The following is a 16453-nucleotide window of genomic DNA, read 5'->3' as shown; positions in this document are numbered from 1 at the left end:
TCTCCAGTTTTGTTATCTCTAGTGAGCACTTGAAATAAAAGCAACCTCTGCCTCTCTGCTCACCCAGGAGAGGCAGAGTTCCCAGTTTCCCTGATTCTGAGGCTCTTTGGGCTCCACTCCCAGAAGCTGAGAAGGAGACGGCTTTGGCTCACAGCCCCAGAGCCTGTGGAGCTGTGCTGGGTTATCCAATGGGGCATTCCATACAATGAACTTGGGACAGTGCCAATTAGAAACAACTTCACTCAACTTTGAAGTGAGAAGCCATCTATTACCTTGCTGGGGACCCCCTTCTTTATCTCCAGTGACCACCAATACTGGCAGTGAGAGATTTCTTTTCTCTTGTCTGGGTTTTCCTTAAGAGAACCAATGCATCTAACACCTTTGCTTTCTCTGATTTTTCTTCTGCCATTTTTACAGGTCCATCATTTCTACTGGAATGAATTAGCTCTTTTGGAGGGTAAATTTGATCCATGAGAGGGGTTTCCCCCTCTTCTGTTTCTTTTAGCAAGTCAGCATTTTTGAATTTTCATCCCGGAGGGCTGCTCGCAACAGATTGATCTTACTCTTTTCTTCATTGAATTGTTTTTGCAAAATTTCAACTAGGTTCTGGAGGGAGTCTATTCTAGTTCTTTCCTCACTTCTTTGCTTAAAGCCAATTTCTAGAGCTGCAGTAAAAAAAGCTCCCAAAACTGAGAAGAGTAGAGTTTGATTTTTGACCAGTTTAAATTTTCTTTCATCTTGTAAAGAACACACTCTATCAATCACATTTTCCAAATTAAACCAGTAACTAAGCGCCCACTTTTCCCCTCCCGGAGAAGGTCTGGCATTGTGTTTTGCTAACAGAGCATAAAATGCAGCTTTAACTTCTGCACTGCCCTTTTCAGTCATTTTTACAAAGGGAAAACCACTACAGGGAGGTATAAACTTCAATTATACACACACACACACACCCACACCCACACTGCTTTTTGCTTCCCTGTGTGGGTAAAAAGACCAAATCTGCTCAGGAGGCACTCTTTCAGTTTAAAATTCTGATTGTCTCTTTGCTACACCAAGCACTCAAAATTCACACACACAACAACAACAAAAACATTCCCACCCTTTTGCACTAAGAGATCTTTTGTGAAATTCTGCAGACAGAGCCCTCAAGTGAGTGTGGGGTGCTTTTCACCTCGGCGTGTGCAGTTTGTGGGAAATTCGAGTTGCCCCCCTTGCTTTCTAGACACCGCTCACTCTCTTGGGAGTGTCGGGCTGGGTGCGGCTGGAGCAAAACATCTTTCCCCTAATACAGACTGCACAACAAACCTGCAGCCCCTTCTGTCTGTCACAAATCCTGTCCGTGACTCCAGTTTAAATGTCACGATTCGCTAACGCCAGTGGGAGTCGCGAGAAGTTTCTTTGATCTCAGAGGGCACAAAGGACACAAAGGGATTTCAGTTGAAATCACAACACCAATAATGTGCCTTTATTTTAGTGATAACAAGGGTTATGTGATAGAGGAGAGGGAGTGAGAGAGAGAGAGAGGAGAAAGAAAACAAAGTAAAGAAAGAGAGAGGTTATAGCTACTATAGCTACCAACAGATGAGACAGTGTCACAGGGGTCTTTTTCCGTGGGGAGATCTCACCAAAATTAATTTAGCCTTATGTAATTCTTCCCCAAAGTGACCTTGTTTCCAATGTGCTAAGAAGCACCCCAAAGGAGAAGTACCTGCTATGAGAGCATTGCTGCCCAAAACCCCTTTAAGCTTCTCCATGTCACAACTACAATACACCACAAATGCCGAACCTGCAACGCTTTCGCAGTCGTCTGACGGACGGCGCCCAGGCAATCCCAACAGGAATTCCTTTAGCCCAACCAAGCGCAGCTTTTGCTGCGTCTTATTGGCAGGCACCCAAACCAAAGTGAAAGCACCTTACCTCTTCTCCTGGGGACGCTGTGAGCAGCACAGACGGTCGCGGCCGATGGGCTCCCCGAGAATCCCTCGGTGCCGGCTGGAGCAGGATCGGGTCGCGAGCTCGCTCAGCAGCACTCACAAGGTCCCATCTGGGTCACCAAAATGTTAGAGTTCAGGAACACACATCATCACACAATGATTATATGCAGGTGCTTTATTGAAGAGCTCTGGGTGTCAGGGGTACACAGACCCAAATCTGACCCATCTTGCTTTTGAGTTGAACATGTTTTATACTCTATCGTTATACAACTTAGATATTAATTATTAAACTTACATTGTTCTATTGTATGCATTGTTTTTACCCAAGCATGGATTTCTCGTGATCCCACCTCAGCCCCCTAACATTGTTCCTCATGTTCTTTAAACAATAATTATATCTAATCACATCTAACAATTCTATCATTTATCATATATTGATTACACAGGTGCAGTTTCACATGATCTTTAGCAAGCACAAGGCCTAACATTTCCCTGGGCCTACTTTTCCCAGGGCTTGCCAAGCCTAACTTTCTTTCTGAGTTCCCAAATTTCCTAAGATTTTAAAATGTTTTACGATCACCTCCAGACACAAGGAGTCCTGTCTGAACAGTCACAGTGCTACATCTATTTTTAATTTTAACTTTTATAAATTTTTTCAGAGCCTGCTGGCTGTGTTCAAGGTTTTCTCCCTATTTCCTCCCTAGTGCACATTCTCCAGAAACTCTGCTTTTACATCCTTTTGCATTGATTAAAGTTACCTGCAATGACCAGTCAATCCAAACCCTGGGAAAACTTGAACTTAAATGTGTACCTAGGCAAAATATTTACCTCCCACATCTGAAGCCATGAGCTGCCAAGTACTGTCCCCACTGTCATACCCTGTCCCCTGGAGGTCTGATGATGCCATTTCAAAGGGGTTGCCAATGAAAACAAGTTTGAATATTTTGGTAGTTTCCACACTGGCATTAAAATCCTTGACTAGAAAAATCACAAGTCAAGATTTCTAGGATTCTTCCATACCAAAGCTGTCATTCTCACCCTGGATTTTAGAGTGTCTGAACAGTCAGACAAGGTTTTAGTTTTAGACTCTACAGACAAAGTCCCTGCTGTTCAGCGATCCCATTCCATCAGCATATAGTCCTGATGATTCCTTTAGGCAGGAGCAGCAAAAGGCAAGAATGAGCCAAACAAGCTGCTCCTGTGTTCTCATGTCCTGCACAGCAGTAACTGGGAGTTCAAGAATGGATTCAGGAGACAATGGGTGCACAGGGAGCCACCAAGACTTTGGGATGCTGAAATGGACCAGCCTGGTGCCTGTGCCCGGGCTGCACCGCGCTGAGCTCCAACTGGACAATCTAACAATGGTTGAATGGACACACCATGGGCCATTGGAGACACCTACTCCTAGTTCTGTGAGCTACACTATTCACCTGTCATTCACCAGATGATGTTTTCATCTCTGCTTGAAATCCAGGAGAGGAAAAGGTCAACATGGAAAAGTGTTCTCCCAGTTCTAGTGACACCTTGTGCCTGCACACCACTTGTGCCCATGGCAGGGTGGCTGGAGACTGGATGATGTTGATGCTACTTTGCAACACCAAGTGCTCAGGGATTCTGGGATTGCCCAAGTGGAGAGCAAAACTGAGCCGTGTAAGTCCCTGCTTTTTTTCAGTGCATGCTGCTTCTTCCTTTGTTCCAAGCAAGTCCAGGATTTGGTTTCATGTGTCTTTAAGGTGCCTGGACAGATGAGAGGGAGGGCAGCTGCCCCATCAGACTCTCTCTCTCTCTCTCTCTCTCTCTCTCTCTCTCACTCAGGATGGTGCCAATGCCACTGCCTTGGGACACCTGAGTGTGAAAGGCGAGCTCGCCCTCAAGCACGGCCATCCAAGTCAGTCATGGGCACAGGCTGCAGCTGAAGCTGGCAAGTGTTGCTGTGAGGCTGCAAGTGAAGAGAAAGCCATTGTGGCCAACTCTGCTGAAGCCTTTTGCCAAAGCAAAGGCAATTGTGCCCACAGCCTCCCCCTGTTTGGCACCCGGCTGCTGCGGACGCCTCAGTGCGCAGGTGCCGACGTTGGGGCTGCTGCTGTTCCTGGGCACACTCTGCTGCTGTTTCTGTGGGCTCCAGAGCCGCTTGGGCAGCAGCCACTGGGCAGCCCTGCTGGAGGAGACATCGCCACCCTCCCCATGGTGGAAGCAGCTCTGTGGGCCCCGAGCTCTGTGTCAGGGGGGCCTTGGTCACAGCAGCGTGGCCTGGGCAGCCGCGAGGGCCCGGGCTGGCCGCCAGCCCTGCCTCTGCCCACTGCCCCTTCCTGGAGGCACCCAGTGGCCGTGGCCTGGCAGCACCCCCCTGCCCTCCATGTCCCCAGCCAGCCCAGCCTGGGCACCTCGGGCTGTCCCCACCCTCCCGCTGGGGTGGTGTCCCAGCCTCCAGGCCTTCTGCTGCAGGCCTGGGGGACATTTTGGGGCAGCACCGGAGCAGCCGGGTGTCAGGGACCAGGCGGCTGCCCGGGGGCTGCTTATGGCCTCTGACACCCAATTCCTCAGGGCTTCCCACCACCCCGGCTCTTCCAGGGCCTTCTGTCCCCTTGGAACCTCCTGCCACCCACTCCCTCACACATGCCCCTCGTGCCTTCCCACTGCCTTGTCCCGTCTGGGCCTCCGCAGCCCCTCATCCCTTCACGGCCTCCCAGCACCCCGTGCCCTCAGGGGCACCCCCAGCCTGGCCCGGCAGCAGCGCCGCAGCCCCACAGGAGCTCCAGCAGCTCCTCAGCCATCACGGCAGCAACACACGGGCAGCAGGACACAGATGGCGCTTCCTGCCTGCCACAGGGCTTGTGGCTTCAGCACAACCACCAAAGGCCAAGGGGCTTCTGGCCATTTCCCCTGCGCCACTGCATGCCCCGGCAGGTTGCTGAACACAAGAACCCTTTTCCCTCTCTTCCCCTATGCCCCACACACCCTGGGCAGCAAAAGAAAGGTCTTGGGACTCTTGTGGTTTATAACATATCCTATATTATTTACATACTAGATGGAAACGAAACGAAGAAAAATACAATCTCTATGACACAAAAATAACAGATGGCCCATGTGGCCCCAGAAGATAGAGCCTCTCAGCCCTAACATATCCTATATTATTTACATACTAAAAAGAAAAAAACAGAAGAATACAATTCTTATGAAATAAAACATCCCGGCTAGCCCAGGTGGCCCCAGTAGCCAGAGCCTCCAAAATCAGTGCTGAGCACATCTCCAGCAGCGCAGCCAGCCCAGGCCTGACAGACGAGGCCGTGTCCTCCATGCCCTGAGGATTTGGTCTTGCATCCTCTGCAGGATGGAATATCGGGCACTCTGGATGGCCCGGAGGACATACAGCGTCTCAAGTGCCAGGTCTGACACGGCACCGCTTCTGTCCTCCATCAGGCGTTCGAGGGCTGCAAGAGAGACAAACAGAGCCACGGTCACACCCCAGAGCTGTGGGGGCCCAGCGAGAGCCCCCTGCCAGGGCCATGCCAGCCGGCTCTTGCCTTGGCCAGGAGGGAGCAGGGACCAAGGGGGTCAGCCCGAAGCTGCTGGCCACAAATGTCCCACGTGGCCCTGAAATCTCACTGTGCTCTGCCCACGCCGCCCCTCATCGGCACAGGGAGCAGAGCCCTCCACAGCCAGGCCAGGGCTTGCAGCTCCCCCGACAGCCAACACTGTCAGCCCGCTGCCGTGGCTCACATCTGCACAAGACCTGGAGCTCTGCGTGCTGCCCCCTCAGCTGCTCCCCGGCCATCCCTGAGAACACAGAGCCTGTCAGGGTCCCAGCAGCACAGCTCCCTGCCAGCGGCGCTGCCAGCCCTGTGGCCACACGGCCTCCTGCCCCGGCAGGGCTCAGCCCGGGCCCTTGCCGCACCCTGACCCAGCCCAAGGGCACGGCTGCCAGAGGCCGGCAGCAGCAGCCCCGAGGGCAGCCGGGGCTCCAGGGCGCCGGGCCCGGGTGCCGCTGCCGGGGCAGCAGCCGGGGCTGGGGCCGAGCTGCGGCGGGGCGGGGAGGGAGCCCGGGCTCGGGACTCACCGATGACCCTGATGGCCGCCGCTCGCAGGGTCTCCTGTGGGTCCTGCAGGTACTGCAGGGCCCGGCGCAGGTGCTCGGCCAAGGGGATCCTGTGGTCGGCCAGCTGGAGAGAGCGGCAGGAGGGAAGGGTTGGCGCGGGCTCTGCCCCTCGGCCGGGCGCTGCTGCCTGCGGCCAGCCCCGGCCACCCGTGCCCGGCCAGCCCTGAGGCCCGGCCAGCAGCCGCTGGCGCCGGGCTCTGGAGGGGGCAGAGGGCCGGCTGCTGCCCGGGGAGCCGCGGTGCCGGCCCGGCCCGCAGCCCCGCTGGGCCGGGGCTCCATCGGCACCCGGCTCGGGGCCACAGGGGGCTGGAGAAGAAGCCGTGCGGCCCCCGGCTGCAGCAGTGGGCAGAGGCACAGCTGCCAGCCCCACACACTGAGCACCGGGGCCAGGGGGCTTCTCTAGCCTGAGGCTGGCACTTCCAGGCCGTCCTTACCACGAGCCTGGCAAACTTCCACAGCTTCTCCTTCCTCACAGCTTTCTCCAGGTCTGGCCTCTTCAGGAAGTGAGCCGCGCGAAGGAGCGTTGTCCGAGAGGCCTGGGGAGCAGCAGAGAGCCGCAAATGGCCCCACAAGGCAGGGCACAGGAGTGTCCCAGTGCCAAGGGCTGGAGGAGGCTGCAGCCTGCAAGCCTGCGTCAGGGCAGGAGGCAGCTGAGCCCCCTGCCAAGGCGCAGCAGCAGCCCAGGAGTCCTCACCTCTGCCACATGCCGATTCTCATCTTGGCAGTGGAAAAAGAGTGGGAGCAGGCTCTGGTACACTCGTTCCTTCAGGGGCTTTCTTCCTTCTTCTTCTGCCGAAGACATCACTCTTCGAAGGAGAAACATGGAGAGCAGCTGCACCTGGCTATCGGGCTGTATGAAAGGAAGGAAGGAAAAATGACCTCATCATTGGCTTCTTGTGGCCCACATTGGCGCAGGCCTGCAAATGCACAGGGCACAAAGTGTCTGGGCAGCAGGCAGTGGCCGTGGCTGGGGCACAGAGCCTTACATTGTCCAGGAGTTTCAGGAGCGGCTCAGCCAGCTGCAGGGCCCTGCGCCAGGATATTGGGGTGTCTTCATCCGTGAAAATATAGCTCAGGAGAGCAATGCTCATCCTGGCCACATCACTGTCCAAGTCCCACAGGAGGTGCACTAGTCTTCCTGTCAGGCTCTGAATTCTTTCGGCCTGTGCAGAACACAAATGTGTGAAAGCCCGGGCAGCTGCCGCAGGGCCCAGAGGCCAAAGGGCTGTCCCAAAGCACTCGGGCAGCTGAAGCAGGAGACAGGAGAGCTGCGAGGAGCTGCCTCAGCGCCCAAGGCAAAGGCCAGCCAAGGCCAAGGGACAGCATTGCCCAGCCTCATGCTGCCCACACAGCTTCAGCTGCTGCCCCCTTCTCACCATGGAGGGACGGTCCTTTAGCAGGAGGAGAGCCCTGAGCACCTGGTGATGCATCTGTGTGGAGTTGTACCACAGGTACTTATACAAGATCTCCATTAGGCTGTCACCACAGTCACTCAAGTCCAGGCAATCTAGGAGCTGAAAGGCACAGGGCAGTGAGAGGGGAGCTGGCCGGCAGGAGCCTGGAAGTGCGCAGGGCTGGGCCCAGGCAGCAGCACAGGGCGTGGGTGACGTCCCAGGCAGCTGTGGCTATGCCAGGGGACAGGGCTGGCAGGGAGCTGAACGAGGTAGTGCTGGCCATCAGGCTCACCTCCACAAGGAATGCCATGGCAGAGACATCCCAGTGTGGCAACGGTTTGCTGAGCACCTCAAGCAGGTAGCTTAAGATGCTTTTGCACAAGTGGGCGGATGCACGGCGCATTACCCTGGAAGGCGGAAAATGGCAGAAAGAGTCTCAGCAAGGGTGCGAAAAGCCTCTCCCAGGACTGATGGACACAGTTGTCCTATTGCCCCAGAACACTGTGAGGTGATTTGGGCCCTTGAGATGTGGCTGCTCCTGGGCACCCTCCTCTCACAGCCTTTTGCAGTCTCCTTGGCCATCCCTCGCTGACGAGGCCCTCAGGCCCATGGCCACGGGGACTGTGGGGGGGCATCCCGGACAGGGGGCACAAATGTCAGAGGCAGTGGGGAGAAGGGGGGCTCACCTGGCCAGCAGACCCACGGCATAGTGGTGGGTGTCAGCACAGAGCAGCGTGTCCCAGCCACGCTTGCGTTCCATTGCCACCACCACATGCTCCAAGTGGAGACTGCAGAGCAGGGCCTTCAGGGTCTGCACTGCAAACCTGTGTGCACAGCAAAGCCCAGGTGATGCTTGGAGCACTGGCTCTGAGGCTGGGGAAGTGGCAGGGACAGGAGGAGTGGCATGGAGCACCTGTTGGGGCTGGTGGAGAGGCCGTGTTGCTCCTGGCATTCCTTCCAGAAGGTATGGACGTCCTCTGTCATATACAAAGTACTGAAGTACGTTTGGAAGAGGAGATGCACAAAGAGGCGGGGGAAATAGACTGTGAGGATCTGTGGGCAACAGGGCCCCTGGAGGATCTTCCACATCACCAGAGTTGCCTGCAGAGGACAAAGCAGCCCGAGACAGCGCTCAGTGCCGGGGCGTCTGTGTGGCAGGGCCTGAGCGTGGCAGGGAGAGGCCGGGGCAGACGCAGGGGGAGCAGCGGGCCTGGTGGCCCTGAAGCTGCCCCTAGGCCAGGTTTGTGGCCAGTGCCTGAAGCAGGGAGATGCAGTGGGGGAAGGAGGCAACAGAGCTGCTGGAGAGGCGGCCGGCCTTGCGGTGAGCAAAGGCCAGCTCCCGAAACTCACAGTCAGGGAAAAGACAGCCGTCTTGTCCCCATCAGAGGTGCCCAGGTTTTTCTGCGGCCAGCTCCCCACCACATTGATGAGGAGCGGTGTCACTTCCTCTGAAATCCAGGGCGAGAGCAAGATGGTCGTCCACATGGCCATAGCAGCTCTGCGGGGTCAGACACAGCACCGTGGGCTGGGCAGCAGCGGGGAGCTGAGCTGGCCGCCAGCTCTGCCTGTGCCCACTGGCCCTGAGCGGCAGCAGCAGCCAGGCAGCCCAGCCCTGTGGGGACAGGCCCCTGAGGGGCAGGCTGGCAGCACGGCAGCGGGCTCGGGGGCCGACTTTGTAGCAGGGCTGGCAAAGGGAGCAGCCAGAGGGCCCTGCAAGTCTGTGTTGCTCACAGCCCTGGGCCGGGCTGTACTGGGTGATGGGCTGGGGAGCCCTGAGGCCTCGGGGCAGCTGGGCCCCATACCTGTCACACGTTGGGGCCACCCGCAGGAGAGTGATGGCCACATCATCGGGCTCTGCCTCGGCCACTTGCATCAGGGCCCAGTCCATCCTGTGCTCAGCAGCCTCATTGGCCATGAGCCACTGGTGGATGTACCTCACCACGCCAGGCACCTGGAGAAGGCACAGGGAGACTTGGAATGCTAGCAGAGGGAGTCAGCAATGTGCCCAGCTTCTTCCCCAGACAAGTGCTTCTCTTCCAGCCCACTGCCATGGCCTCAAAAGCTTCAAGTGAGCAGCAGGCGTGGCTTGGGAAAGCCAAGCAATTGCTGGAGGATCAAAGGCTGGCCACAGGCTGCTTACTTGCTCTGGATTGAAAAGAGCCGTCTCTACAAGCAGATCCAGCTGGGCAGCGCTGCTCTGTTCCGCCAAGACTTCTGAGGATGCTTTGACCTCAGTGTCCGTAGGTCTGGTGTCTTCCTTGCCAATTCTCTTGATGTATTGGTAAAGAAACTGTAGGAGAAGGGCAGGAAGGCAGGGAAGTTGCATGGAGTGCTCCAAGTGCAGTGCTGGGCTGAGTAGTGCCAGCAGGCCCAGCGCAGGTGGGGATGGCTGCAGGTACCTGCGCTGCTCTGCGGAAGCGGCCACGGGCGGTGTCCTGCTCTTGCGTGCCGTCCATGGCTGCATCTGGCAAAGAGCAGCCAGAGCTGAGGGGCTGCGGGAGAGGCCGGAGAGCACAGCCCAGCCCTGCGTTCCCCAGGCAGGGACAGTCCCGGGATGCCCCAGGGGATGCAGCACGGCCACTGCTGCGGGGGCAGCCCCAGCCCCTTTTTTGTGCTGTCCATGTGTGTGTGTCCACAGGACAGTGTGGGATGGGATGAGATGGGATGCAATGGGATGGGATGGGGCCAAGATGGCCGCAGGCACCAGCCCTGTGGCCCAGCTCTGCCACTCACCCTCCTCCAGCGGCTGCAACTGCTGCACCTCTTCGGTCTCTGGTGCTGGGGCAGCTCCAGGGCCTTCTTCCTCGACCTCCTCCTCGTCCTCCTCCACCCAGGCCAGCTTGGGCACTCTTGGGGGTCGCTGCTCCCTGTCTTCTATAGGACTCTCCCATCCTTTCCATAGGAACAGCACCAGGGGATGGCATGGCATGGAATGGGATGGGGCCAAGCTGGCAACAGGCACTAGCCCTAATGCCGAGCTCTGCAACTCACCCTCCTGTGGTGCCTGGAACTCCTGCACCTCTTCAGACTCCTGTGCCAGGACAGCTCCAGAGCCTTCTTCTTCCTGCTCCTCAAGCCAGGCCAACTTGGGCACTCTTGGGGGTCGCTGCTCCATGGCAGTGACTGGATTTATGGTTGCTTGCAGGAGAGATGGCTCGGAAAAGCTCGGAGTCAGCAAGTCCTGCAGTCGTGCCTGGAAGGCACCTGCAAGACTCAAGTCCTGGCAAGATTGCAAGACAGCAAGTCCTGCACTTGGGTCTTGAGGGCTCCTGCCACAAGGACAGGAGGCTCCTCGACAGGGACTGTGGTCTGGTCTCAAGGGCAGAGACTGCAGGGATGGGCGACACCTCGGAAAAGCTCCGGGTCACCAAGTCCCACGGTCTGCCCTCAAGAGAACCTTAATAAGGAAGCCTCAGGAAGGCCGCAGGTCAGCAAGACCTGTGGTCTGGCCTCGAGGTCACCTGTAGGAATAGTGCTTCAGAAAAGCTCCAGGTCCGACACAAAGGAGTGCGCTGTGCGGGGGCTCCTCACAGCACCGCTCTGGCGTGTCCTGACCCGTCGCGTGCACCGAGCACTGTGGAGTGGCCCTGTCACCGCCAGCTCCTATGGCAGCACGTGTCACAAAAGGCCCTTTGACATCTGCTCCCGTTGCCACCATCCCACGGTGACCGTGCTGCAGCGTGTCACAAAGGGCCCTTGCACACCCTGCCCTCCGCCCTGGGGCCGCCCCCATCCCCTCCCCCAAGTGGCCCAGCTTGGAAGGAATCCCTTGCCCAAAGTGTCTAAGACAGCCTGATGGGATCTTTAGGAACAGCTTGTTAGAAATGAAATGGAGGCAAATTTATCAGTAAGAATTTTATTGAAAACTTTGCAAAATTTACTCATGCAAATGTCTCAGTGTTGAGAGACAGGTGTCTGCTAGGGAGGGCAGGAGCCTCCCTTGGAATGAAAAATGTAGACCCCCTCCCTCCAAATTATGATAATCCTGAAATCAAGGGGCTCTCAGGCAGAGATCTGGGGATAGGAATGACAGTTTTTTACTAATATTTATAACCAGGCAAACAAACAACAATAACTACAGCGTTAGCAAGAAAACAGAGCCAGGGACCCCGTGACAGCTTTCTGGGCTGAGACGGGAAAGGATGGAGGAGAGGCTTTGTTTCACAAACCCCCTCGGGTTGGCAGTCAGTGCTGGTGCTCCTGCAGGGCTCTGAGGAACACTCAGCTGGAACAGCAGGGATGAGCTGAGATCCCGGGCCAGTGGCTGAGGTGGATCAGCAGCTCCGTGGCGGTGGCTGGAACTGCCACACGTCCCAGCAGGACAGGGGGTGCGAGGCCACCAATGAAGAGGGAAGAAGGAGAAGAAGCAGCAGCTCCATCTGGGTGATGGCGAAATTCCCTTCTCCCCACCACAACAGCTCTGCACCCAAAGTGTTCTTCTCTGAGGCTGAAGAAGCCACCAAACTGTCCCCACCCTCCCCTTTTCCTGCCCCCTTCCCCCCCTGGGCCCAGCCAAACTCTTTGTTTTTCCTCAAGCACCCACCAGGTACCCGCAGTTAAGTTTTCCCTGCAAGTCATGAGTAAAAATTCCACAGGCAAGCCAGAACTAAATAGAAAATAAAGGACACCGAACCCCCAACACCTGTAAGTTGTATCTTGAGAGTCAGACAGGATCTTTGTTTGCCAGAAACACCTCTTAATTTAATCAAGGCATTAGTAATCAAAATTATTTTGAAAATTTAAAGATCAAAGTAGCCAAAATACTCAATGTAACTAATTGCTGGGTATGTTCTCAGCTCAGGTTGGGAGGAATGGGGTTCCCTCGGAGGGCTCACCCTGTGGGGTGGCCAAAACTCTGTCAATGGGCTCTGACTCGTAACAGATCCAGTGCAGGGACACTCAGAGAAAACTGTGCTGTGGAACACAGGAATGCAATTATCAGTTTTACAGGATTGACTGAGATTTCCCTTCCGGAGAAACCAAGCCCTGTTCTAGTTGGAGGTCACAATGTGAAAGGATTTCTGTGCTTTACCATCACAAGCCTACTCATTCTTTTTCCTCACTCTCATTCACGTTAGGAACAATAATTCTGTTGTCCATGGAGCTGGCACCTTTTGAATTCCAGAATAATGTCCCCAAGGTCCTTTGCTGTTCAGCTTTACCGCGCTGTCTGTGGCTAACAAGGCTTGCTGGGGTCCTTTCCCCTTCGGCTGGAGAGGTGCCGGGTCCCAGTCCCTGAGGGACAGCCAGGCTCCTGGCTGGAATTGGTGTGGAAGTCCCTCAGGGTCACATCAGCCTTCACATGGAGCCCTGTGGATCTGAGCATTCTCCAAAGGGGCCGTTGGGGCAAACAGGGAGATTTGGTCTGGCAGGGTCTGTAAAACAATATCCCATCCCATCGACTTGTTCTGGCAGAGAACACTTGGCTGCAGGGACATATTCCCATTGTTCCTGCACAGGTCTCAGGATTCAAACAATGTTGTCTTTGCCCAGAGCTGTTCCTTCAGCTGGCTTGGGAGGGCCATTTGGCCTCTGGACCCACACTCTGGCTCCTTTATTAGGACTGCTGGGTCCAAACTCTTTTTATCCACAAATGGAGGCAATTTGAAGTGGATATCCTTTCTTCACAATTATTTTTTAAATGGCGATATCAATATTTCTTCTACCTTGTCATGGGGTTGAACAATCAAATCTTGTTCGCTATTGTTTAACAGACTTACTTCAATTTCTCCTTGATAATCTGCATCAATTCCTCCTCCCGTGACATGAACCCTTTGCAAGGCCAAGCTCCAGTAAGCAGTTATCAAACCAAAGTGTCCTGGAGGAATCTGAATTCTTATTCCTGTATTGTAAACTCTCATTTGCTTCTGATTTCTCCTAATGAATTCCAGTGCATGAAGGTCCAGCCCTGCAGCCTCTGGGGTGGCCCTGGCAGGGGCCATCACAGCCAGAACAATTTCCCAGGCAGCCCAAGTCTCACTGTCCATGGCTGTGTTTGCAAATTGGGTGCAGCCGTGCACACCCAGGGGTTTCCATTTCCCAGTGGGCCCATTGTTAAGGGCATGGAGCTCATCTGGGAGATGGGTTCTCCACCGGGACAGGTTCCCATCTCCTCATTTTATCAACTGCTCTTTTAACAATTGTTCAACCAATCCTGTAGCTTGTAGATAGTGTGATACATGAAAAACCCAGCAGTCTTAATCACTGTGTTTTTCACAGGAACAGACAAAGCATTCCACATCACAGCATTGCCAAACCCTATAAAAATTGCCAGTTTTATCCCTTCCTCCGTTATTCCTTGTATACAATTCACAAAGTTTACCATTGACATTTGGGTCTTTGCTAGTCCTTTTTTGTAGGGTATTTTAGTGTTACAGTGAGCAGCCAAAGGTAACAAATTGGAATTGTCAGCATTATTTCACATTATCGATTTTTAGTTATATATATAAATATATATTATTGTGTTGTTATAATTATTGTTGTTATTGCTATTGTTATTATTATTTTACTTGGACAAACAAACCTGAGCTAAAGACTAAAACCCTCTTCTGTCACTCCACGTGGGAGCATTCCGAAAACAATTGTTCCTTCTGTTGGTGCTGTTAACAAAATCCCTCCTTGTCTTCCCAAACCCATGAGTTCTTTTTCTTTTTCCATATGCAATGTTTGGATGCATTTTAAGACATCCAGCGGTTCAGCCTCTTTTAACCAACTGCCCCACTGCTCGCACGGTGCTCTGACCTCAGCCCCACTCCAGAGCCAGTGAACTCTGGGGAGAGCTTCCCTTCTGTGAATTACAGATGGGACTGATTCCTTACATTTACATGTTAAAAGTGACATTTTGTTGTGATCTGGCTAGACTTTGCCAGTTTTGTTTCAGCAGCGGGCAGAGTCAGCACCAAAGGCACAAACTCCACCTGAAGGAATCAGTGTCACTTACTGCAGCTCCAAGCAGCAAAGGATGACAAAAGGAGCAGCTCAGCAATGAATCCAATCATCAGTGCCAAAGATTGCCTGCAGGGATTAACAAAGATCCAGCACCAGTTCCCCTCAGACTTTGCCATCCCCAGATCCACCCATCAGCTGGGGAAGCTGTCACAGCCAAGGGCTGGAGAGCCACTCCAGACACTGGGAATTGCTGCAGGTGCCTCCAGCCACAGGTGAGGCTCCAACCCCGCTGTGAGAGAGGGCCCAGCTTTGATAGTGCTGAATAAACAAACTGACAGCACTTCTGGTGTGGAAATATCTGGTTTCATCCTCCTCTTGGGTCCCTACCAAAGCCTGGCCAGGGCTCAAGGAGGAACCAAGGGAGTCGACCCTGACCATACACCCCAAACAAGGCCAGATGTCGGATTTCATGGCCTTGTCTGGCTTTTAAACACAGAAAGGTCAATCCATGTTTCATTGATGAGTGGATACATCTATCACAGCGTTCATGACCATGCATATTTCAGTAATGAGCAGATGGACAGATAACCTTTGGCTGGAAGGTTCATCCAGAGATCACCTTTGGCTCAGGGCCTGTTGTTCAGGCCTCACTCAGGGCCTGTTGTGCAGACCTTGGCACTTCAGAAACGAGGGTTAGTGGGGGGCTTGACACTGCTGGGTGACTGGCTGGACTGGATGAGCTCAGAGGTCTTTTCCAGCAGAATGGATTCTATAATACCAGGATTCTATCTGCTGCATTCAGCTAGGTCCATTACTTAGCAGCATTACTTTAGTCCAAAAGCCCCCTCTTGCTCAGCTCTTGTGGCCTGAGGCTTCAGCTCCTTCAGCTCCTGGTGCTGAGCTGCTCAAGCTGAAGGAGACAACTGGGAGAGAAGAATAAGTTCATTCAATTCCTTCTGGGACATGGAGAGGGGAAATGTGAAAACAGGAGCATTGTTTGGTGTGGCCTCCTCTCTGCTCTTCACACTTTCAGTGCTTTGAACCAGCCAAGAGCTTTCTCCAGGATTCAATGAAGCAGCTGTTCCTGCTCCCAGCTCTGGCTCTTCCCAGTCTCTGACCTTGACTGGTTTTGTCCCTCTTGCTGTGCCCTGTGTTCCCCCAGGGGGCTGCCCCAGACTGAGGGATCAGATGCAGGCACTGCTGCTGCTCCCTCGGGACCAGCCCCAGTTTGGTTGTTGCTGTCAGTGCCAGCAGAAGCCGTGGCTGGAGCAGTGGGTGCTGACAGTGCCCCAAGGCCCGGGGCTGGAGGGGTCCCTGGGCTGGGGCTGGGAGGGAGCTGCCCCTTGTTCTCCCTCTGCCTCCCGCAGAGCTGGGCCGGGCACAAGTGGGGCAGCAGAGCCAACAGGGAGCCTGCAAGTCTCTTCCAGCCGTGCCTGCTCAGAGTTTGGCCTTGGAGCTTCAGGTGGGCAAAGGCCGCTGCTCTGCTCCCTCTGCGTGTGCCCGTGTTCAGCACTGCTGCTCCATCAGTCTGTGCCCAGCAACGGGGAAAAGCCTCAGCCCTGCAGGGCCAGGAGCTGCCGGGCTCTGCCTGAGCAGCTCAGCCAGCAGGAAGGGAGCTGCTCCACACGGGAACCAGGAGCAAAGGACATGCCTTTTCTAGGACATGTTTTCTGTAAAAAAAATCAACAAAAACATCAAAAGCAAACAAAAAAACCCCCCCCAAAAATATGAAAGATAAAAATTACCCCCAAATGTGTAGTGAAAAATCTTCTATAACACTGGAGTAAGAAAGAGGTAACTGATCTTTTGAAAAAGAGAACTCAGCTTTGATTTTAGTTCCTTAGTTTGTTCACATGCTAGTGAAAAGGATCCATTAGCTGCCTTCCTTGAGAGATTTTATGGATGTTTTCCAATATTAAGATATTTTACACTGCAGTTAAAGGAATAGGAAATTGAAATACATGTTCTTCATGACTGTGTCTTGAGTGTGAAAATTTGCAGTTTAGAACTTGGACATAAATGATGAGTTCGGCGGGAGAAATGCAGCACTCAATATGAATGATCAGCAAGTCTCATTTATTGGTAACTCTAAAACCACTTATATAGCATCAATAATTAGGCTCATACATAGTGCAAAAGCA

General features: G+C 54.1%; 1 protein-coding gene across 1 annotated transcript; it reads right to left on the bottom strand.

Annotated features, from left to right (window-relative positions):
• Window positions 1-4926: 4926 nt before the first annotated feature.
• Window positions 4927-9830, bottom strand: LOC147646254 (maestro heat-like repeat-containing protein family member 7). Its single transcript, XM_086873709.1, has 11 exons — window positions 8775-9830; window positions 8338-8525; window positions 8111-8248; window positions 7717-7831; window positions 7407-7544; window positions 7017-7193; window positions 6725-6880; window positions 6465-6566; window positions 5992-6094; window positions 5655-5711; window positions 4927-5365 (listed from the first exon to the last, which is right to left on the bottom strand). The coding sequence occupies exons 1-11, from the start codon at window positions 8913-8915 to the stop codon at window positions 5166-5168; spliced, it is 1515 nt and encodes a 504-aa protein (XP_086729835.1). The 5' UTR covers window positions 8916-9830; the 3' UTR covers window positions 4927-5165.
• Between the last annotated feature and the right edge of the window lie 6623 nt (window positions 9831-16453).

Source organism: Cyanistes caeruleus, unplaced genomic scaffold (genome assembly GCF_971803275.1).
Source record: "Cyanistes caeruleus unplaced genomic scaffold, bCyaCae1.hap1.1 HAP1_SCAFFOLD_105, whole genome shotgun sequence".
NCBI classification, from domain to species: Eukaryota; Metazoa; Chordata; class Aves; order Passeriformes; family Paridae; genus Cyanistes; species Cyanistes caeruleus.
Note: the sequence above shows the minus strand (reverse complement) of the source record. Positions and strands in the feature narration are given on the sequence as shown.